This window comes from Cimex lectularius, unplaced genomic scaffold (genome assembly GCF_000648675.2).
Source record: "Cimex lectularius strain Harlan isolate CLEC.00 unplaced genomic scaffold, Clec_2.1 scaffold2, whole genome shotgun sequence".
Taxonomy (NCBI): Eukaryota; Metazoa; Arthropoda; class Insecta; order Hemiptera; family Cimicidae; genus Cimex; species Cimex lectularius.
The window spans coordinates 2,395,502-2,418,965 of NW_019394219.1; the positions used below are offsets into that span (position 1 = coordinate 2,395,502).

At 32.5% G+C, this 23,464-nt stretch overlaps 1 protein-coding gene across 1 annotated transcript; it reads left to right on the plus strand.

The window, feature by feature from the left end:
- Nucleotides 1-2,726: 2,726 nt before the first annotated feature.
- On the plus strand, nt 2,727-22,531 carry LOC106663546 (neural/ectodermal development factor IMP-L2). Its single transcript, XM_014388444.2, has 7 exons — nt 2,727-2,804; nt 2,873-2,983; nt 21,068-21,089; nt 21,156-21,497; nt 21,569-21,753; nt 21,823-21,945; nt 22,008-22,531. Exons 2-7 carry the CDS (start codon nt 2,873-2,875, stop codon nt 22,020-22,022), a joined length of 798 nt encoding a protein of 265 aa, XP_014243930.1. The 5' UTR covers nt 2,727-2,804; the 3' UTR covers nt 22,023-22,531.
- Nucleotides 22,532-23,464: the final 933 nt, after the last annotated feature.

Here is a 23,464-nt window from a genome sequence, read left to right on the forward strand (position 1 = left end):
CTAGCTTTTTTTCATAATCTTCAAGTAACACTTAAATTTAGATAATTTAATCATATAATAATAATAAATAAACTGTTCAATGAAGAAAAGTTTTATGTGATATTACATTTTACACAAATTATTGAACTGAGCCCTAAGCTATTGCAACGAACTTATTTAAATATAAATGTAAATTAATTAAAACACTTATTTGTGTTAATGATACTAATTATTTATTTTCAACACCTACAAATATAGTAAACACATACAAATATATTATATTACAATGATTCATTACGTAGTTTATTCTCTTTTATTGTGAATACTGCAATTAATTAAGATAAAATATTTATTCAATTATTATCGATATTGTAATGTATGTTGTATGCTCTGTAAAATGGTTTAAGCCATGAATGAAAGATTGTTATTATTAAAACACGTTAACACTGGAGGAGTGAATGTTCTATGTTCCTATCATAATTTATTGGCATGAATTAATTTATTAGCAAGAAAGGAAGGGGTTGTTTAACTCTGAAGGCGGGAATGTGACCAGATTTCTGTATTTGTATAGGGTGGTGATGTATATATACGTGTTGAATGTTTTATGTCTATTCTGTAGTTGGCTACCTGAGGAACAAATGAGAGGCTACATTTTAGGATGTCGACTTAGTTTTTATATAAAAGAAGTGTAAAAAGAGAGCTTAAATGGCTGTAGTGTGAAAAATACGCTTGAAAGATCTGAAACTAAGCAACCAAAAAACGCAGAACGCCACATAATTATTATTATAACAAGTTAAAAAATTTCAATGGATGCACTCAACAACTTAGGTACCTAGATTTGAAATTTGTAAAATTTCAACGCAACTTTTGGAATGATACGTATGTAAGGATATTTAATATACTTAGGACTTATTTATAGCACATGCTTATTACTTATTATCTTTATGGTTTAATTTTAGTGGTCACCATTGTACATTGTATGTACTAGGATTAATTTGACATTGAACACTGTTCTGGAAAACTAATTAGACCTGCCTCGAACGATACTATTATTAGCTATTATGCTATAAAGTTTGATAAGTTCGGTTAAGCTATTAAATCGGTTTACAAAGTTTTGCTGGTAATCAAAACAAAATTTTCTTCAATTTTAAGTATTACGTATTAACTTTACACATAAAATATTATCATAGAATGTTTCTATCACTGTTTTTAATCAGAGGAGAAACTGCCAAAACAACATAATAAAATTGTAAATAAATAAACTATATGTTTATTTATTTTTTGAATTTCTTTTAAAGCATTGGGTTGCACAAACAACATACTTCAGGTTTTTCCCATATGTTTTTATAACGTATACAGAACATTTTTTAAGAAAATTTAAGGTTTATAATAGTTTAGAAAAAAAATCATTTTTTCATTCTAATAAAAATAAAATTTTTTCCTTATCAGATAATTTCATTGTAAATGTTTAAAAATAAATTGTCATTAATTATTGAGTTTCCATTGTAATTGAATTAAACTTTATGAACTTTACATTATCTCAACTTTACAACAATTAATTGTCGGAAACAATCAACAATCATCTTGATCAACAAGAACAACAAATTTTTAAGATATAATAACACGAAAAAGATTAAGTTCGTTCTACTTACAATTATAAGTATAAAATATTGTAGATGTAGATGTAATATACGGGGTGGGTAATGCACTGCGCCCTTGAGATTTGACAAGGTAACTTATTAGCGTGAATGGTACAGCTAACCCCAATTACTCCGAGAAATATCGATCTCGAGAAATCTGGTGCAGTGTGAACGAATGTATGAAAGTAACTTATTAGCGTGAATGGTAGGGCTATACTAAATTACCCCGAGGAATTTCAACCGCATTGGCGCATTGTGAATGAATGTGAAACTATTTTATTACCATGAATTGCAGTGCTATCCCCACTTACCCCGAGAAATATCGACCAATCTGGTGCAGTGTGAATGAATGTGAAGGTAACTTATTAGCGCGAATGGCAGAGCTATCCCCAATTTCTCCGAGGAATGTCGTGTTCTCGGTACGGAGTGAATACCAAATTACATCAATAAGTTGGCCAGTGAAACTTGCAAAGAAATTAGAAGGAAGAGTTCTTTTAAGATATGTTGGGAATATCACCAGTGAAAGGGATAAATTAAAAATGTGAAGAAGGTAATTGATAATAAGATAGGTTGAAATCAATTTAAGGAGCAGTTTGTTATTTAATTATTACAAAATGAGTTTTTATCATTAAGGTTTTTAAAAAATATTTCTATCTAATCTAACTGGTTTCAACATAAAAATAATTGCCTTCGATTTAGACTTATGAATTATAAGGCATGATTTTTTATATTTTATTTGATCTTTAAGCATAAATTCAATTAATTTTAGGACATGGTGTATTTTTTATAACTAGATGGAATTAACGTAAAAATTTTGGGTCATGAACCATGATTTTTTTCTTATGGCCTGAGATATTCGGCCAAAGAGATTAATTTGGATTCCTTTTCTTTTTGTACTTCATACTTAACGTTCTAAGGATTATCACCTATTATAAGGATAAGTACATCGTATCTTCTTTATTTTAACTAGTTGAAAGCCCAGGGTCAGACCGACTCTCCTCATCGGCCGACCAGGGCCAAAGGAGACCTGGAAACTTTCGTTTCGTCGCAAGGGATGTTATTCCAACCGAAGGAGTAGGAGCACCCGGACCTGGTGGGGGCTTCTGATCGGGGGTAGTGGGGGGATATAAGGAGAGAGACATCAACCAGCAACATCCAGACCTCGCGCGAACTTCCACCGACGAAGTAAGTAAACTTCAGCAGCCTGCTGGATGCCGGCCGGCTTTTCAACTCATGTGTCAATGTGATTTCAGATGAGAACCTCTGTCGCATACGTCGCCGCCCTTTTCCTCCTTGGCCTCGCTTCGGCCGAAAACGATCCCAACGATGACCCGGCCATCAACTCATCATCCTTGGTACACGACGTAAGTTTTTATTTGATTCCGTTGAATTTTTATTTTATACTGACCAAACATTCCGACTGACTGATAATTGGATAATGGTCAAATTTCTCCGACTTGCTATCTCCCTCGACAGAAATTTGGCTTAATGATGCAATAATGGTAAAAATTGGATCTACCACATACGTGACTATTACATACTCATGGTTACATTTTTGACCCTCATTTATTTTACCTTCCACAATGTGCCAAAAAATTTTCAATGACTGAATAAATTCCACTTTTCTTGAGGTTTTTGATACATCCAAAAATTCGTTTGTGGTTTTAAGCAAGTATTAACATTGTCGCGACTTTTATGACGGAGCATGCCATTTGATTATATGTTTTGACATGATTTCTATTATTAGTATGTACATTTTTTTATACAATAACAACATAAATCTATTTTGGTTATTATTTAATATTTTCATAAAGGAAAATTTGTGTTATAATTTATAGGAAATTATTTTTTAATCAGATTAACTTTCACTTTTTTTATGTTTTTTGAGTCATACTTCTTAAAAATTCGCTTGTAGTTATACACGTATTAAACTTTGCCGCCCCCTTTTTTTACCGACTATGCCGTACTTATGATTTCTAATAATTATGATGTGTACTGCCTTCTAGCAACATAAATCTCTTTTGGTTATTATTTATTATTTTCACATAAAACTCATCCTCTTATAACGAGAGTTCTATTTTTTTAAATAATTCTATGTCATTATATTTTATGTTATGTTAGGAAACTATATTTCTCATGGTGTTATAATTTATAGGAAATTATTTTTTAATCTGGTTAACTTGCACTTTTTTTTACGTTTTTTTTAATCATACTTCTTAAAAATTCTCTTGTAGTTATATATTGTATTATACTTTGCCGCCCTCTTTTTTTTACAGAATATGTCATACTTACGATTTCTAATAATTAGGATGTAAAACTTGTAAAACTGTCTTTTGGCAATAGCAACATTAATCTCTTTTGGTTATTTTTTATTATTTTATATAGAACTCATTCTCTTAGAACGAGAGCTACTATTTTAATTTTTTTTAACAATTTAAACAAAAAACATATTTCTGAAAGTGTTATAATTTATAGGAAATTATTTTTTAATCATATTAACTTTAATTGTTTTACGTTTTTTAATCATACTTGTACGTGCCACTGAAAAAATTCACTTATAGATTTAAACAACTATTAAACTTTGCCACCATTTTTTTAAAGCATACGCCATATTTATGAATTCTAATAATTATGATGTAAAACTGTCTTCGAGCAATACCAACATTAATCTCTTTTGGTTACTTTTCATTATTTTATATAGAACTCATTCTCTTAGAACGAGAGCTACGTTTTTAAATTTTTTTAAACAATTTAAACAAAAAACATATTTCTCAGTGTTATAATTTATAGGAAATTATTTTTTAATCAGATTAACTTTCATTTTTTTTATTGTCTTATATATAACTCATCCTCAATTTTTTAAACAATTATATGTCATTACATTATACATTATAAAATATTTCCTAACGAACACATATTTCTCATAGTGATATGAGCTATACGAAGTTATTCTTTAATCAGTTTTTAACTTAACTAAATTTTGACTTTTTTTATGTTTTTTTTTATTCATACCTCTTAAAAATTCAGTTTCATTCGCTTAGACTCCACTTTTTTCTTTCTTTTTTTATAGAATGTGCCATACTTATGATTTCTAATAATTCGACTCTCACCCGAAGGGTTGTCACTTCCCGAACTTCCCGATGTGCTGCCCCTAGGGTACAACTCACCTACCCAGTTATGCGGCTGATCGCTAGTTTTCCCCTTAAGCCAGATGCCCAGGAGATCGTCGTTTCCCAACCAACGGGGTTAGACTCCAGCGGCGGCTTTTGATAGGTCATTTCAATCCCCAACGCATGGAAACTGTAATCTAGCCTAATATTAACTAAATCCCATAATACAGACGCACAAATAAATACATTCATACGTTGCTATCGACCTACACACAACAGTAATCTAATCTAAATTAGTATCGATGGTGTATTTTTATAAAAATTCTGCGATCAACCCTAAACTACATAGGTAACGCTATATTTCACCGCTCAATGTTAACTGTAATAAATACATGCATTCCCACAAAACACATAAAACAGATGTATAAGCAAAAAAACCCACATCTTCTGAAAAGAGGTACGGGGGCCAAGAAACTCGCTACCGTGACCGAGAATCTTAAATCCGGCGGCATGCTTACACGCTCTCTGTAAGGAGCCAAGGTACAAGCTTCTATTATGAAGAAAACATCCAGCAATCTGCATAAGGGCACGAGCGCGGGCTATAGCCCAGGTTATTATTAATTTTACATAGAAATCATCTTTTAATGTTCTATTTTTTAATAATTCTATATGTCATCATATTATAAATGTGTTTGTTAAGGCAACATATTTCTCATAGTATTATAATTCATGCGAAGTGATTTTTAATCAGCGTAACTTCAAAAAATTCGAAAAAAAATTACAAATTGGTTTATAAAAATGAAGGATTTTCCCGGTCGGAAATCTTTTTCCTCGTCACATATTTATCACATACGCACTAAAGCTTATATTTTTAATTAAATCAATTATTATTATTAATAAAGAACACTAGAATATATTTGGAAAAACGGAGATGTCACTTCAGGCGATGAAATACAAACTGAATCCCTTCTAAATCCATACCCACGCGGATTTTCTTACTGCGAAAATTGGTAAATTGACTCAGATTTTTGTTGTTATTTTAATTAAACAAATGAGAAACGTATAATTCGGAAATTTTTCAAAATGTTGGGATTTTTAATTCTTATTCGTTGATTTAATTATCCATTTTAGCAGAATATTTGCATCTTGCTATATTCTGGCAGATATTGTAATTATTATCTAGTAAATATATATCGTATCAGAAATCGTGGTAAAAATGAAAAAATAGGCCATATACCAATATGGTTAATAATAGTAATCTAGGTGTTAATTACTAGTGATTGAATTTTTTTTTTACTGTTTTAATTAAAATATTTATTTTTTTAATAAACTAGCATAATTTTCATTAAGGCTAATTTAATTTTCTTTTAGAAGGAATTAATGTTTTATTGAAAATGTGCATAGTTTGAAAATATTATAAGATCTATAAGAAAATATACCCAAGGGGATTTATGTATTAGATTTGCCCTGAGTGTTTTCATTCTCTAGTTGGTTGTTCTTTTTCTTTTAAATAGAATAATGCTACTGGTTTTATAGTTTCAAGATATGAGTATAAAATTTTGCTCCTTGTTTTAAAATCCCTTTGAGCCAGGGTGAGATATATGTTAATACATGTCTTTCGTGATATATTGTTTTTCAAATTGCTCGCAAGTGTGTTAGGGTGTTAAAGGGCAATTGGCAGATTAAAAACGAAAAGTCTTCATTGATGCCCTTGCTGGGAAGGAGACGTTTTCTATCTCACTCTTGTGGATTGAGACATTAATCACGATTTGGAGCCGGGAGAGATTTCATTGAGGAGACTCTCGTCAATGAAGGCAATTAGCTTGCAGAATTCCCGTCGCACTCGTAGTAGAAAGGAATTTAACGACTGATTACTGGATCGCTGGTAAAAATTAAATCGATATAAAACTCAGTAAAAAAAAATCTAACGCGGTTAATTTATCAATTTTGAATGATAAAATCGTGCAAGTAGTTGAAGAAAGGTCGAAGAGCTGCGGCATTGCGGTCTCACCCAGTTGGCCCATTAAATTTTTTTTAAAAATTAAGCCCCTAGTTTGCGTGCCGCCCTTGGTACTAAAGGGCTAATGGATATTAATGAGATATTTTAAAATGTATCTGTAAAGTTTGAAGGAAAAGACGTCCTGCGGAGGAAACGTGAATGCTTTTTTTATCCTTATTTCCCCAGGAGTCGGCACACAAGGGTCACAGCTCTCGTTTAATCTCCTCTATTAGCCTACTAAACAATAGAATAGTCACTGGAATTTTCTTATCGGATGAAATTTTTTGCCATAAATTGCCGAAGATAAGAGGGAATATTTTGTTGCTATGGGATACAAAGTAAACAGCCGATTGCGAATTTGCTACAGATTTTTTTTACCTTTAATTTTACCCCTTGTTTAGTTTAGTTTTTAAAGAAATTTTTTACTTTTTTTTATATAAATCGTTATATAAAAGCCCTTTGATAAAGTTATGTTTGGAAACTGAAAGTTGACAAGAGAAAAACAAAGAAAACGTGATGGAAAATGTTCAAACCAACCCACTCAGAAAAAATGTAAAATGTTTCTATAAACAAATTGTACAACGTTTAAGAGCTTTTAATAAACAAAAAGAAATCACAAAATCAACCTTGTAACTCTTCTTCTCAAACATTCCCAAGCTTTTAAATTAACAAAAAATATATAAAACTATCACATTTTCTTATCATTTTTTCCATCTTAATATTTGTACTTACATTTTTCAATTAAGATAAAAATATAAACACAAAAAAAAACGTAAGCAGGTTCAAAGCATCACATTGATCAACTAAAATTTTAAAGAAATTGTCTAAACAATAACACTTTTTATTAAGTTAAAAACTATTAATTTTTAAACATCACAGGCACAATTATTAAGTAGAACTTTTTGTACAGTCTTGGTTGTATTTCTATTGGAATAAAAAGAAAACTACAAAAACTTTTTAACTAAATTTTTTTTAAACAAAAAGTTTTTCAATGCATAATTAATAAATGAGTGGTGATGAAGATGAAAAGTGACTAGGAATTTGCGGTTTATGTTCCCAAAGCACTGCAGCCTTCTTTATAATTTACAAATTCAGACGAAAAAGGGCCATTTTCGGCCGGCGTTATATTTTCTGTTTCTTTCTGTACCGTCGACGCTCTGCAGCCTTCTGGCTTTTTGTACTTTCCAAGTTCCTTAGTCGGTCAATTCGATCCTTTTTTTTAAGGATCCTTTAAACAATTCCTATCCCTGGATTTCCTTTGTCTCCCAGATTGTTTCCATTGAGCTGTTGCTTCACATTCGAATTGGGCGGCTGTTTCCTCCTCATTGCAATTTACAAATGATCATTGAATATGCCCATGTTGTGAAGAAGTTTTCTCAGGAAGCAGTGATTGGTACATAATCGTATCACTATCCTGAGTTTTTCCCACTCTGACTAGCGGTACTACGCTTGGGTAGAGTGAATGTCATTTATTAGCGTGAATGGTAGGGTTCATCCCCAATTATCCCGAAAAATATCGAGTAATCTAGGGTAGTGTGAATGGTAACCAGACTGTCATGTTTTCATCTTTCTCTGTATTTGTGTTTGTTATTTGTCTCATTTTATCCACAATTTATGAGGCCCTGAGGTACAAAGAGGCTAGCAATAAGACAAACAAGAGAGAGAGAGTTGTTTACCGTTGTACTATAAAATACTGAAGCTGGGGAAACAAAAAAAGAAATTAGTAGTATTAATACGCGAGAAAGATAAGAAAATAATTGTAAAGCTAAGGAAGAGAGGGCTGGCGATGACTAATAGTTTGCCGGCCCTAAAACTACAAAAAAAAAAAAAACTTTTAAAAAGTTTGCCAGGCTTGGTCAGGGTTGTTTTATTTATACGATTACTATGTCTACCGTCCCTAGAGTTTATCCACTTCTTTTGTTTTGTTTGTTTGATCCATTCTGTGTTGGACGATTCTGTGTTTATGTTATCTATAAGGTTCATAGCACATATACTGTTTTGCAGACCTTCCTCTGGCCATTGTGTCTGCTTTTTCGTTACCCAAAATTCCCTTATGTCTTGGTACTGACATCATCAGCTTGTGTTTCCATAGGTTTTGGGCATTTCCTACACAATCACTGACTTATAAATTGTTTTTTTTTTTTTGTTTTAATGCCCATTTGTAAGTATGTCGGATTCGAATGCAGGGCCGCTGGATTCGAACCCGGGACCTTCACCTTACAGTGATGAGCGCCGTATCAAAGACTAAACCTTGCGGCCACCGACGCCCCTCCACTAATAAATTGTTAATAAATAAAATTATTTATTTTCGTTGATGTATGCCAATATTTTAAATTTCTCTGATACTTATTAAATATGTTTACGTATTTTGTTCAGGGTTGCTGTTGGGCGCTGGTCTGAAAAAATTAACTAAAAAAATGAAAACAACTACTAATGAAACTACTAACTACTACTAATGAACTACAACTACTAACTAATGAAAACAAACTATAAAAATGAAAAAAATTAACTGACATCAAAGCGTTTAAAAATCTCAAATGAGAACAAATTTTAATCGTTATAGGCTAAAAATAGTTATAACCTGAGTAAATTGTTATGTACAGTTAAAAACTTCTATTGTACAATAGTCATGCTGAACCTTGTGAATTCGAGTTCCTCACTGAAGATGTCGAAAAGCGTTTTAGTAATTCAACAAACCTGCGAGTTAACACGGACCCAATGAGGGACCTGTTCAGCGTGAGTTCACCCACTCGCAGTCCAGCGCCCAACAGCAACCCTGAACAAAATACGTAAACATTATATATTAGATAAATATGAAATACATGAAACAAAATATTTCTATAATTTTAACATTAAAATATGGAGTACAATTATACAACCGAATTAATAATATAAAGGGACCAGGTTAGTCGTAGTAAAAGTACGACTCCCATTTGCTAGTTGTTCTGGGTTCGAATCCCGGCATATCCCGTGGCTTTACAATTAGGGACAATATGAAGAAAGGTATTGTAAAATTTGTCCCCACGTCTGAGGTACCCAAAAACACAATAAAAGAGCAGAAAACCCAATGATTTTTCGTTCCTGGTTTTATCTATTGCGATTGTTTTGATATTTAGATTTATATATTTACTATTTATTTCACATATGTAATCTTCAGGGTGTCATTTTTAGATGGCCCGGCTGAATTTCTCTTGTACCAATGACGCTTTAAAAAAAAATACGTCTTTAATATGTTTTAGTCTAGTTTCATATTTTTAGCTTTTTTGAAGAAAATTTATACAGGGACCTGAGGCCCAGTTCAACTTCAAAACTTCAAATACGACCCTGTGCATCCTGACACATCATTTTAAAGGATTTTTTACGCTGAAAACAATGGTGCAATCGATTTTTAAATTGGACAAAAAAAGTTATGGCAAAAAGTTTAAAAAACGCATTTCGTTGTTAATCCCAATAATTTGCTTCTTCACTAAAGTAAACATTAATTGCCTTTATTGTTTGCATTCCGTCATTGTTTGCCAAACTCGCATTATGCGAGCAAATCTTAATTTCTGGAAATAAAGTTTACAATAGTACCTATTCGTTACAGTCAGGATTCCAGGCGAAAATCCGAACTCCTCTCTCTGAAATATTGGATAGGTATCAGGTTTTTCAAAAAATAAATTAGAGATGTATTCCGGATTTTTGTTTATTTTAGTGAAAAAGCATATTACTAGAATTAACAACGAAACAATGGTGCAATCGGATTTGAAATTGAACAAAAAAATGATAAAGATATGGCAAAAAGGTTGAAAAAACGCAGTTTGTTTCGTTGTTTTCAGTGTAAAAAAAATCCTTTAAAATGATGTGTCAGGATGTATAGGATCGTATTTGAAAGTTTGAAGTTGAACTGGGCCCGAGGTATCCTGCATAATTTTTCTCCAAAATAAGTAAAAAATTTGAAACTAGACTAAAAAATATTGAACGTGTATTTTATGCTTTTTTGGTAGCGTCATTGGTTCGAGAGAAATTAAGCCTCATCTAAAAAGGACACCATGTATTGTCGAGTAAAATCTTATTTCAAATATGTGTAAATGTAATTCCTCGTGAAGTCCAAATATTTACTAACATTTGTTTTTTTTTTTAGAAAAAATAAGAAAGCATACCAGGATCATAAATTAAAATAAAAATGCTGCACGTCATCGTTACGAGATAAAAACCATCCCGTCGATAAAACAACCGCACCGCGTCATTGCGTGAGAATGTAAATTGACAAATTGACGATTTGACACGAAGCGATTCAATCAAAATAATCCGGACTATTTTATCGCAAGTTTAACTATACATCTAAGGATAAGTGTCTATACCTAGCCCCATAACATAAATAATTAACGTTCACATAAAATCCCAGTGCTTTTTTGTAAAAAGATAATAAATAAACCGGATAATCGAGGGGTAAGAAATACATACTGCAGCAATGTGAGAGCGTATGAACATGTGATTTCTGAGCCATTAACGACAAGCCTAAGATTAGTACAAAACATTACAAACTGGAGATCAGTATAATATATCAATAGATAAGGCTTAAAATAATGGATTTTGTACAATTATATTGTTGGCTTATGCTGTTTCATGTTTTGTAGGACTTCACCGAGTTCGACCTTTGCCACAGAGGGTTGTCAATAATAACTGGGGTTAAAAATCATAATTCATTTTGGATTTTTTTTTTCTTTAAATGACAAAAGTCTTTAGCATCATTTCCACATGTCAGAATGACACATAACCCCGCTTCACGTGGTCAGGATACGGGTAGAATGTAGCAGCCCCACGATTCCTCAGGTACAAACCAAGGTACTTCCTACATTGGGGGAAAAAATTATCACGATAGTACGACTCTTCTCGTATCTCACTGCGATACGATCAAAAATGAACGCTTTTGTTCGAAAGAATGAAATTTTAAAGTGTTTACCTGGAATTTTAATATCCGTTGATCGTTAACTGAGCGATTACGGTGCAGCAGGTTTCATCGGATGAGGGTAAAAACGCGTTTGCCATTTTGACAACCCTGACACCTAGGAAATCACATGTGATCAATATTCATCAAACTTACCACACAAAAAAATTATATCAGCAGTTGTCGAATTTTTAAGCATTATACGGTTCTGTGCGATAATGATCATGTTACGAGTGATTATTAGTTAATCATCATGTTTTCGGCCCCAGGATCATCACCACTAATACCTTGCTCACCTGATTGTAGTGCATAGACAAAAATTTTTGACAAAAACTGATTTCGCCGAATAAAAATAAAATGTAGTTTATATTATGCATAATATCACAATTTTATCAGCTTCTATTAATTATATAAATACTCAATTAATTATACACAATTTTTTTCGAAATGAAAAATTGTGTATAATTAATTGAGTATTTATATAATTAATAGAAGCTGATAAAATTTAGTATTAATCTAGAATCACACCTGTGAATCGTACACAGTCCCGCTAATCTAGTATAATCGTTAATAAAAAAGTGTTTCTATACGAAGCCGCGATTTGCTTATAATTAGAATAAAATCGGGTAGTCGAAATGAGAAGTCTATGGCATGGGCGATCGAAGTCACGGCAACTCAAGTGGTAGAGCAGCGGCGTATTTAGCCGAAAGTCGTGGGTTCGAATCCCGCCTGTGACACAAATTTTTCATTTCGAAAAAAATTTGTATAATTAATTGAGTATTTATCACAATTTTCTTAACCATACTATTCGTTTTTAAAGATTTTCTTTTTGTTAAAATCCTGCGGACTTCATAAAAGACTTCCAAAGTTTACTGCCGTAATAAAATTTCATCGTAATTGTTTGGTTGAAGAAAAAAAAATTATTTCGGCAGCTGTTTCGAGTTATAAACGGTCCCCGTAAACGGTTGGTTCACATACAAGAAGAGCAAGAACTGGCGGACCAAGGATATTTGTCATTAGACTTTATACATTTACTCCAGCATAAATTTTTCACAAATTATATCGTGCGTGTATCGAAAGTATAAATTTAACAAACTATATTATAATTAACATTTGAAAAAGAAACAGTTTCGATTTGAATCTACAAAAACAGTGAACTTTTGGGAAGTAGAGGAGACAAGCTGGGTCGATGAATGAAATTAACTTCAGGTGATCGTTTTACGGTTAGGAATAGGACAAAATCAACCAAATGGTTTGGTAAATCAGTAATCAATTTTGAAAACGTTATACAATAAAATAACTCAATTAATTAAACACGATTTTTTCGAAATGAAAACTTTCAAAATAATTTTTTTTTTGTGATATGGGCGATCGAAGTCACGGTAGCTCAAATGGTAGGAGCAGCGGCGTATTGAGCCGAAGGTCATGGGTTCGAATCCCAGCTGTAACACACATTTTTCAATTAGAGAAAATCGTATATAATTAATTGTATATATATATAATTAAGAATAACATGGTAAAAATAATAAAAGTTAAAATTAAACAATGCAAAGCTTGCTCGTATAATTATAACATGGTTATATTTTGGAAATACTTTTGATGAATTTTATTAAAATAAATATTCAGTATGCTAAGCCGCTTTTTTCGTAGGTCGAAGTGTGGAATAGGAAAAAATTCTCGGCTGTCTTGGTTCACAAGGGTCAATATTACCTTTTCTCCATTCTTCTTCTTCTCTATGATGTCTATAAGCCTTCTTATGCACACATCGGGCTCCATTGTACTGCAGGATGAGTGCACTCGTAGGGAAAAATCAATGAGGGACTGCAGAGTAAAGCGCTTTTGTTTTAGGTGGAAACTGAAAATAAAGTCTTACTTTAAACCTGCTACCAGAAAAACCCAGAAAGCCGACTAATAAAATAATATTATAAGACCTTTGTGGATGTTTAAGTTACGCTGACGTTCTTTAAAGTGAGTTTATAAATATGTGTATTGTAATAAAAACGAAAATTTATATCTTTCTATTATTATCATAGTCAAATCACATCAGGGGTTGCATTTTTTTCTGGAGTTACAGGTTTAATAATAATGTGGGAAACATTACTACAATAGGTATTCGCCGGCCCTCTGCTTTTTTGTATTTTTGTTTCCTGATCTTTAACGCGTATTTTTCTGTAATCTGCAGCTATTTGACCGTCTCGATCAGTTACTGACTCTCTGCTTTTGTATGAAGACTAAGTCGGTATGGTAAAATGCTTGCTTTGTACCTCAGTTTGTTAACTACAAAATAGATATAAAACATAAATCACCACATTAAACATACATAGAAATCTGGTCACATTCTCTCCCCCAAAGGACTCGATATTCCTCGGGCGGGGTTAAACAACCCTTCCTTTTAAATAATCACAGATTTAATATTAAAACCCGTAACATAGTTTGAAAAGTCTTGTACAATTGTTATTTATCCAGTTAAATAAAATTTAAATACATGAAATTGTAGGTACTCATTGAATGTTATGTCATGAAAAAGAAAGAAGGAATTAACAGGGATTTTCAAATAAACCAAAAACATTTTGAAAACTTACGTTCATATTTTGATCATGTCATTTTTTAATTTTTATTTTATTATTTTAATTTTTTATACGGTGGTAGTTTTTCTTTGGGAGTTTTACACCGGTCGTCTCGATTTTAAACTCACAGGCTACTGTAAACGTATGCAGGACCATCGCTGGGAAAGAAATACTGTCCGCTAAACAGAGACTTCCGCTTTTGGGAAAAATGAAAAAAAAAAATGTTTAGCATTACAAAATGGACCCTAATCCATATTTAAAATGATATTTACTTGCAAAAGGGCATTTATTAAACAAGAAAAAATGTTTAAAAAAATGTTACTTTCAATTTACGAAGGTATAACAAAATTAACTTTTGTGTAAATGTCTTTTTTACATTTTTTTAAATTCAATTTTTTATTTTCGATGTTCCACTGAAGTTTCATAGTCAAGTCGAATCCCTCAGCGTCATTGTTTGAAATGGGTCTTTACGATGGTAAACTTCGCGACCAAGCCTCGCACTCTTAGTTTTTCACATTTAATCATTTCAATTACATTAATTTTTCTTTTAGTCCGAACTCAAACTGAGGAAGAACATAAATAAATATGATTGCAAATTGGCATAATCAAAATTTACGAACTCGCGGCAAAAATAAGAAGGCGTACTAACACATTCAGTTCCTCAGAAAACGTTCATTTTTGGGAGGCTGCTCTCTGCTTTTTGGAGAATTTTAGAGTCAGATTATAGTCGAAAAAGCTTTTCTCGTCCGTTATTGGGAGTGTCCGCTTAGTAAAAGATTTCAAAGTTAAAAACTAATGGCTAGACGCTGAGGAATCGGAATTTACCCTTTCAAGGGAGGTGTATTCATTATTTCGGTTAGCGCAAGACTGCCAGATTAAATAATGAAACATTTGTGTTTTATTGAAAAATGAATATCTATTTTTTTATGTCTTCAAGACAAAGGACAGGTATGACAATCAATGTAATATTAATAGCGACAGAAAATTAATTTAATTTTAAGGATATTTTTTGTCACGGAGTTTAGCAAAATGTTAAAGGAGTCTAGCAAAATATTACATATTTCTTTTTTCCCACTAAGATATGTGTCATTAAAACTAGTCATCGAGACAAAAATAATTCTGTTCAAAATTTGCACGAGACGCACATAGAATTACGTCTGATAAAGGCAGAACGTTGTCTTTCAGAGTTGGCTCTATTCAAAATTTTATTGCCATCCTTGGGCGTAACAATAATAAATTGTACCGGGCATATTTGTAACCTTGCCTAGGTCGTAAACGATCCAATGGGAACAAATTGACATACAGATGCATATTTTGACTCTTCGTCATGCCCGTTTCCTTTGACAAGACTGAATTTAAAAAAAAAAACACGACCTATTATTTAAACTATATTTTAAAGATATATTTGATTTGACAGTGATCCATATATAAATGCCAGAAAAAAGGTTTTTTTTTCTGTCATGCCTTTAATTGGATTTTAATAATTAAAGATGGATAGCCCCTTGAACCCCATATATCAAATATCCTTTATTGTCGCAGTTTATCACAAGAAACATAAATAACCCGTGGTATTTAATACAGCTTGTGAAAAAGTCATGATTCTTGTGCAATGAGACTCCTTTTTAACTCTTCACCAATGACAAAAAAATCAGAAATTTTTCAAGTTGTGTGATCAGATTGTAAACCAGTTTTCCTCTTTCGTGATTGTCATTTTCCAATTTATTGACAGCTGGTGTTTTGGGAACAATATTGCGACTATTTTTCTTCGATATCAAATATTTTGCGATTTACTGCCTTTTTGATAATATTGGGCTATTTTTACAATTATTTCCCAATGTTTTCTAATGTGCCAATCTTATCTGTAGAAAAAAAATTCTTGATAATTGTATTAAAATCTGGACCGATAAAATATAGAAATTTTGTTTTTATTATTTTTCCCTTAACTTAAAGTACCATTTTTCATCCTGTTTGCTCATCGGGATATGAAATAATTGGCAAACTGGTATGAATATCTTGTGCGATGCTGCTTACACCGTGTGCCCTTTCAATCTCCGATTCTCCGACTTGGGCCATCTCTGGTCCGCCTATTCCCGCTCTTAATCTCAAGGCAGTCGTTTTCGGGTCGTTGAACGTTGGATGGCCAAGAGCCAAAACACTTCCGACTACGACCAACAGAGAATAGATGAAAGAACTGTTGATTCTGGTTGCAAGGTTGGATATTGGTATGGTAAAACTTGACGAACCATCTTTGTTCAATATATGAGCATTGTTGAAGTATCTAGTCATGTATAAATTTTACCTGTTTATTGTTCTTTCTTACTTCTTTTTTTTTCTTCTTAAGAATTAGCGTCAGGCTTCGTTTTTGAAAAAAAGAAATTTATTTTAGACATTATTCAGAGATTGTTAGATGCGGTCTGGTATGATGTAGGTTTCAGAAAAACATTTTCTTTATCGTGCCAACGTTTCGATCTTTATTGAGATCATCTTCGTTGAGAGTGCCCAAACACGGCACGCAAGAATGGCACAATTACACAGAAAACAAACACTTTGAACACTGAAGATGATCTCAATAAAGATCGAAACGTTGGCACGATAAAGAAAATGTTTTTCTGAAACCTACACCACACCAGACCGCATCTCATGATTTCTGAATAACCATCGATTAACGGTCACTAATCACCACACATTATTTTAGACAGTTATTACTTGGTAGGGAACATGAGGGACAAAGTATTTTGACGAAGTTCTCTTGAGGAAACGGCGTCGTAAATTTCTTAAAAGGAAATTTCTTTGACCAATTGCGGAAAACAAATACCGTCATCCATCGTCCTCAGTAACAAAGGCGAAGATAATATATAGTTAACGGATTATCTGTTTTCGCAGTGGCTCTCACGACCCTCTTGTGTTTATGTTTCCGCTGGTCTAGAATTGTAAAGTGGGCGAACATGTTTGTTTTTATTTTCCCACAAAATTAATGAGTCGGCCCAAGTCGACCGGGTGGGAAAATAAGGAATACCGTATGTGTTGTAAACTACAAGATAAAAATGCTATCAGACCTGCTGATGGTGCAGCGGGTCGAAGGGAACGGGCGAAGAGAGCCCCCGGTTCGCTGAAGCTGTGGGAACGGTGGTTTCACACGGTTCGAACGCTGATCCGGCCATACCAAGAGCTTGGCCAAGGTTTAGGTGGGGGCCACTTGATACAAAAAGGGCTTGAGGAAATACCACAATCGACAAGAGATCAAGTTCATTACTTATGCACACGAATACTAAAAATACAAGAAATATTTGAAAGTCTCATCACTCACATGAAACCTAACAAATCCGAATGCATTCATAATTTACTTTAATAATTAACGTCACATACGATTTGTTTTTTCAAGTTTCGGTTTTATGACCGAATTACCAATGCTTGGTTTAATTTTTATATTGTTTTCAGTGCAATCAACAAATTTTTATAACGATATTATTTTAGGTAGCTGAGTAATGTTGAGACTGGCAAAATTTTGTTTTTATATATTTTCTCTTTCATTTCTTCCCTCCTTTCTTTCCACTCTTTTTATTTATTATTTTACTGCCCTGCTCTCACTTTCATTCTCTTGTTTTCGCCCTACCATCCTCGTTCTTTTTCACTCCTTCTCCCTCTAGCTATCTCACTTACTCTCACCCTCGATCTCTCACACTCTCTCTCTCAATCTCTCCCTCCCCTGGTTTTTGTACATTCCCATTTGCTCTGAATTGTTTTATCCCTTCCTTTCTTTAAGTTGATCATTGTGTTTTTTGAAAAAATTTTTCAAATATCTTAACTTCTGTGATTACCAGAATTATATTTTCGAATAAACCAAATTTTTATTATATTATATTTGTTATGCGTTATTTCATACCGGTATGTTTGTGTAAAGAAGCGCGTTGAAAAGCTGAGTAAGAATTTTTTTAAATTATTAAATGTTGTCGGTACGTGCACATTAACAAGCTTTGTTTTATACTGCAGCTTGTAGATTAATTGTAAAATTCTATAATTAATATCGCGATTGAGATTTTAAACTGAGATTATCAGAACTACGTTAATCTACTTTAAAATGAATTAATTTGTCGTGTTTATAAAGACCTTTTGTTGTTTCTATCCTATCATCTCGATATTTCTAAACAAGGAGCATGGAAATGTGAAAAAGAAACAATTCTATTGTAACAATTCTGATGAACTTTGAATCATTCGCCCTGTTAAAACGGTATTGTTTAAAGAGCTATTGTTTTTAGCGATATCTTAATTCGTCGGATCATCGGGTCATTGGATTATCGCATAGTTGGGCGACTTTGTATGAATTTGACGCTTTGCGATCTTTTGTCGTATCAGACCCTCCTCTCTTGTTGTTGACGGTTTTAAATAAGGTGGTGGAGATCCTTGTATTTGTTCGATAAAAAGGAAACATTTGTATAATTTCGGCAAGGTAAACGTGAAAAGACAGGTCTCGGGGAATCACTCATCGTTCCTTATTTTATAAATCTATGAACGGGGAAAGAAGGATATTATGCTGAGCGGGGAAGTCGGGTTTTGCAACCCGACGGATCAAAACTACCCACTTCTGGATTCGATGTTTTCAAATTTGGTATTCATATCTGGAACACACAAAGTAGGACCTAGTCTATCCGGAGTTACCTTGTAAACTTTAAAATAGGAAAATCGACTTCGTTCTGGCATCGTTTGCCCTTTTCAGGCAATTAATGGTTAAACAGTTAGACACAAGCTTGATTCGACTCGGACGTCGGAACAATAAAAATTCAAGGTTAAAAATCAAATTTTACCCTCTATACCTGTCAGACTTTTTCATCAACATCTTTACGGTATCGAACTGGAAACTTTACGCCGTCAAATTTAGGCTAAATTTTATCCTAGTGATTGTTGCACTGTATTTATATTTTTTTCTAATATAGCTTAAAATCCATCTCTTTCTGATTTACAACTTAAAATCGGCTTTATAGTTTTGCACTCGTTTGCTGCTTTGCAGAGAAAACGTTTTAAACTGTAAATTTTACGTCATCAAATTTTCAGTCTAAATTTTACCCTAGGGGTTTTTACACTATATTTATACTTTTTTTCTAATATGGCTTAAAATCCATTTCTTTATATTTTTCTTACTTGTTTACTGCTTCACAGAAAAAACGTTTTAAACTATAAAATTTGCGTCGTCAAATTGTTAGACTAAATTTTACCCCAAGGGTTTTTACACGATATTTATACTTTTTTTCTAATATGGCTTAAAATCCATTTCTTTATATTTTTCTTATTTGTTTACTGCTTCACAGAAAAAACGTTTTAAACTATAAAATTTGCGCCGTCAAATTGTTAGACTACATTTTACCCCAGTGGTTTTTATAGTGTATTTATACTTTTTTTCTAATATGGCTTAAAATCCATTTATTCAGATTTAAAAATTAAAATCGACTTTATCCTATTCGCACTTGATTGCTGCTTTGCAGAGAACACGTTTTAAACTGTAAAATTTACGTCTTTATATTGTGTTAATTGTACCACAGTGGTTTTTGAATTGTATTTATCCTTCTTTTCTAATATGGCTTAAAATCCATCTTTCTGATTTAAAAATCAAAATTGACTTTATGCTGTTCGCATTTGTTTACTCCTTTACAGAGGAAACGTTTTAAACTGTAAAATTTACGTCGTCAAATTTTCAGACTATATTTTGCCCCAGTAGTTTTTGGACTGTATTTATACTTATACTTCACCAAATTTCCAGACTTATTGTACCACAGTGGTTTTTGAATTGTATTTATACTTGTTTTCTAATATGGCTTAATATCCATCTTTCTGATTTAAAAACTAAAATCGACTTTATATTTTTCTTACTTGTTTTCTGCTTCACAGAGAAAACGTTTTAAACTGTAAAATTTACGTCGTCAATTTTTCAGACTATATTTTGCCCCAGTAGTTTTTGGACTGTATTTATACTTATACATTACCAAATTTCCAGACTTAATTGTATCACAGTGGTTTTTGAATTGTATTTATCCTTTTTTTCTAATATGGCTTAAAATCCATCTTTCTGATTTAAAAATCAAAATTGACTTTATGCTGTTCGCATTTGTTTACTCCTTTACAGAGGAAACGTTTTAAACTGTAAAACTTTACGCCGTTAAATTTAGACTAAATTTTACCCGTGGGTTTTGCACTGTATTTATATTTTTTTCTAATATGGCTTAAAATACATTTCTTTCTGGTTTAAAAATTAAAATCGACTTTATCCTGTTCGCACTTGATTGCTGCTTTGCAGAGAAAACGTTTTAAACTGTAAATTTTACGTCATCAAATTTTCAGACTAAATTGTACCCCAGCGATTTTCGCACTGTATTTATATATATTTTTTTTAATATGGCTTAAAATCCATCTTTCTGATTTAAAAACTAAAATCGGCTTTATATTTTTCTTACTTGTTTACTGCTTCACATAGAAAACGTTTTAAACAGTAAAATTTACCTCGTCAAATTGTCAGACTTTATTTTGCCTCAGTAGTTTTTGGACTGTATTTATACTTAGACTTCATCAAATTTCCAGACTTAATTGTACCACAGTGGTTTTTGAATTGTATTTATACTTGTTTTCTAATATGGCCTAAAATCCATCTCGTTCCCATTTAAAAATTGAAATCGGCTTTATAATTTTGCACTTGTTTGCTGCTTTGCAGAGGAAACGTTTCAAACTGTAAAACTTTACAGCTTCTTCAAGGCATTTTTTACTGAATAAATGCTTTTAATTTAGTTAATAAATACATTTTAGATATTTTAAGCTTGATTGATTTTCTGCTAATATTCTCGTTTTTTTCTTTGCAGAATGAACTCCGCCCCTTTGAAGGTAAGTTCGAATATTATTTTACCTTTACCTTTTTCCTGAGGCTAACGTTTCTTGTATTTTCGTCAGGACGTAAATCGTCTCTGCTAAGGGATTGGATCACCGTAACGAACATAGACCAAAATAGAGAGATACACATAGTAGAAGGGCAGACTCTGCTGTTGTCTTGCCACGGAGTATCGAGCAGGATACCGCAAGTAGCATGGTACAAAGGAAACCTTCGAGTTGCAGATGACACTGAGGGTGACAGCGAAGAAAACGCCATTGTGCCATACGGCGCTATAAGAGTGGTGCAAAGGTTTATCGTACCGTGCGCCACGGTATTGCACAGTGGCATTTACTACTGCAAAGGGCATTCAAGAGGTGCCATGAATGAAAGCGGACTGACTAACGTTGTCGTACACAGGACAAGTAAGCCTGATAATAAAACTATGATTTAAGAAAAATAATTAAAATGTGTTTTTTTTTTTTTTTCATTGCAGGGCCCGGAACTAAATCTCTAGGGTGCAAACTGACAAAAGGCAAAGCGAGGATCACCTACTTCGTCAAATTCATGATGCAAGTGCAGGGATTCGATATCGTCATTCCTTGCAAGGCTACGGGTTTGCCCGCTCCAACAATCACTTGGTCATGGATTGGACATCCTGCCAAAGAGTCAAGATTCCAGGTACTAAAATTGAACAATTGGTTTTATATAAACATTACAGATAAATTGTAAAACATGATTAATTTACAGGTACTTGAAAATGGAGACCTTTTCATTCCAAAGTTGTCCTGGAAAGATATGGGCGTTTATAGGTGTCATGCTTCCAATGAGTTCGGTTCAGACTCCCATGATACATTTGTTTATCCACTAAAGGTAAAGTTTGATTTTTTTTTTCTAACTGAGCATAATAATCCTAAAGATCTTTTTTTCTACAGGAAGAAAAGAAATAATCGATTTCTTTGCATCCGTCTGCAATATTGAAAATTCCAAATTCTCTAGTCATTACTTTAGTTAATTCCTTGTATTTTCAATTTTTAAAAGCAATTATAATTATTTTAAAAGTATTGTATATTTTGTAAAAGTATTGTAAATCTATTTACTTTTGGCAATGTGCCAAACGTTTTGTACACTAAATAATGACAAAAAAGTATTTATTTTGTATTAATTATTAATTGGTAATTTCTGAAAAGTACTTTGTAGTACTAATAATATTGATATTTTTAAATTATCCTATTTTTAGAAGATTATTAACTAATAATGATATTGTTATTTTTAATTTATTTTATGTTTTGAAACTACCTCAAGTCAACAAGGCGATCAAGTGAAGTGTGAATCACTGTTATGACATTGGAAGAATTGACAATATAATTATTTAATTGATAGTACACCTTTCGTACTATAACTTTGAAAATATGTACCTGTTAAGGTTATTGGGTATTTTAAGTTTTTCTTTTTGTTTTTATATATAAAAATGTTATTAACTTTGTCTTTTTTCTTTTTTTAAATAAACATTCATGAAAAAAAATTTTGGATCATTTTTTTCACTAGAGGCCTAATTCGATCTAAATATTTTATATTGTTTTTTTACAGGAAAAATAGGCTCATCTATCCTGGTGGCAAGGTATAGCCATTTAAAATTCGAATTATTGAAACGAAATTTCATTTTAAAAAATTATTGTCAACAACTTTCACATTTTTCCTCACTCCTACCTTTTTTAATATAATTTACGTATTTTCTGAAACGTCAATGGCCTGATTTTACGTAGGCATTGCTCTAATAACGGAAAGTGGGCGTCGGTGGCCGCAGTTTTAGGCGTTGACACGGCGCTCATCACGGTAAGGCCCCGGGTTCGAATCCAGCAGTCCTGCATTCCAAACCCAAAAAAAAAAGGGCCTTTTTTCAAAAACACTGGCACCCTGAGGGTTGATATGATCTCTGCTGTTGTGAACCCTCGTAAAATGAACCGTAACACAACTGACCTTCAATTCTTTTCACAGTATTCCTCTGGGAATGTGGTTTTAAAATAAAGAGCATTTAGAATAAAAGCAGGTACATTGGCGTTTTAACTGTGGTTAATTGGGATGTTATTCGGTTTGAGACTGATTGAAAACCATTGTATCTATTTCAGTCTATTATGATTTTCTTTAAATTGAATTGGCGCGCTGCGATGCGTTTTAACATTTCCGGAAAATAATTACTTTCTAGTTCATTGATTTCGTACAGTTAAATTTGAGAATAGACCACGGTTTATCCGGTACCAATCTCGGTACTTCTTTAATTATGTCTTCCAATTAATTGGGTAATTTTAATAGCGGTTTATGTTCGACCGTTTCTGTGCCGAGAATTTTTTCTTTAAGGACTTCAGAAATTCATAGGTTTCGCCGTCGGAAT

Bases quoted from the DNA above. Each gene is read 5' to 3' on its own strand.
- LOC106663546 (XM_014388444.2), top strand. From the start codon at position 2,873: ATGAGAACCTCTGTCGCATACGTCGCCGCCCTTTTCCTCCTTGGCCTC. The intron at 21,090-21,155 runs GTAAGTTCGAAT...TATTTTCGTCAG, and splicing joins TGAACTCCGCCCCTTTGAAG to GACGTAAATCGTCTCTGCTA. The intron at 21,498-21,568 runs GTAAGCCTGATA...TTTTCATTGCAG, and splicing joins CGTTGTCGTACACAGGACAA to GGCCCGGAACTAAATCTCTA.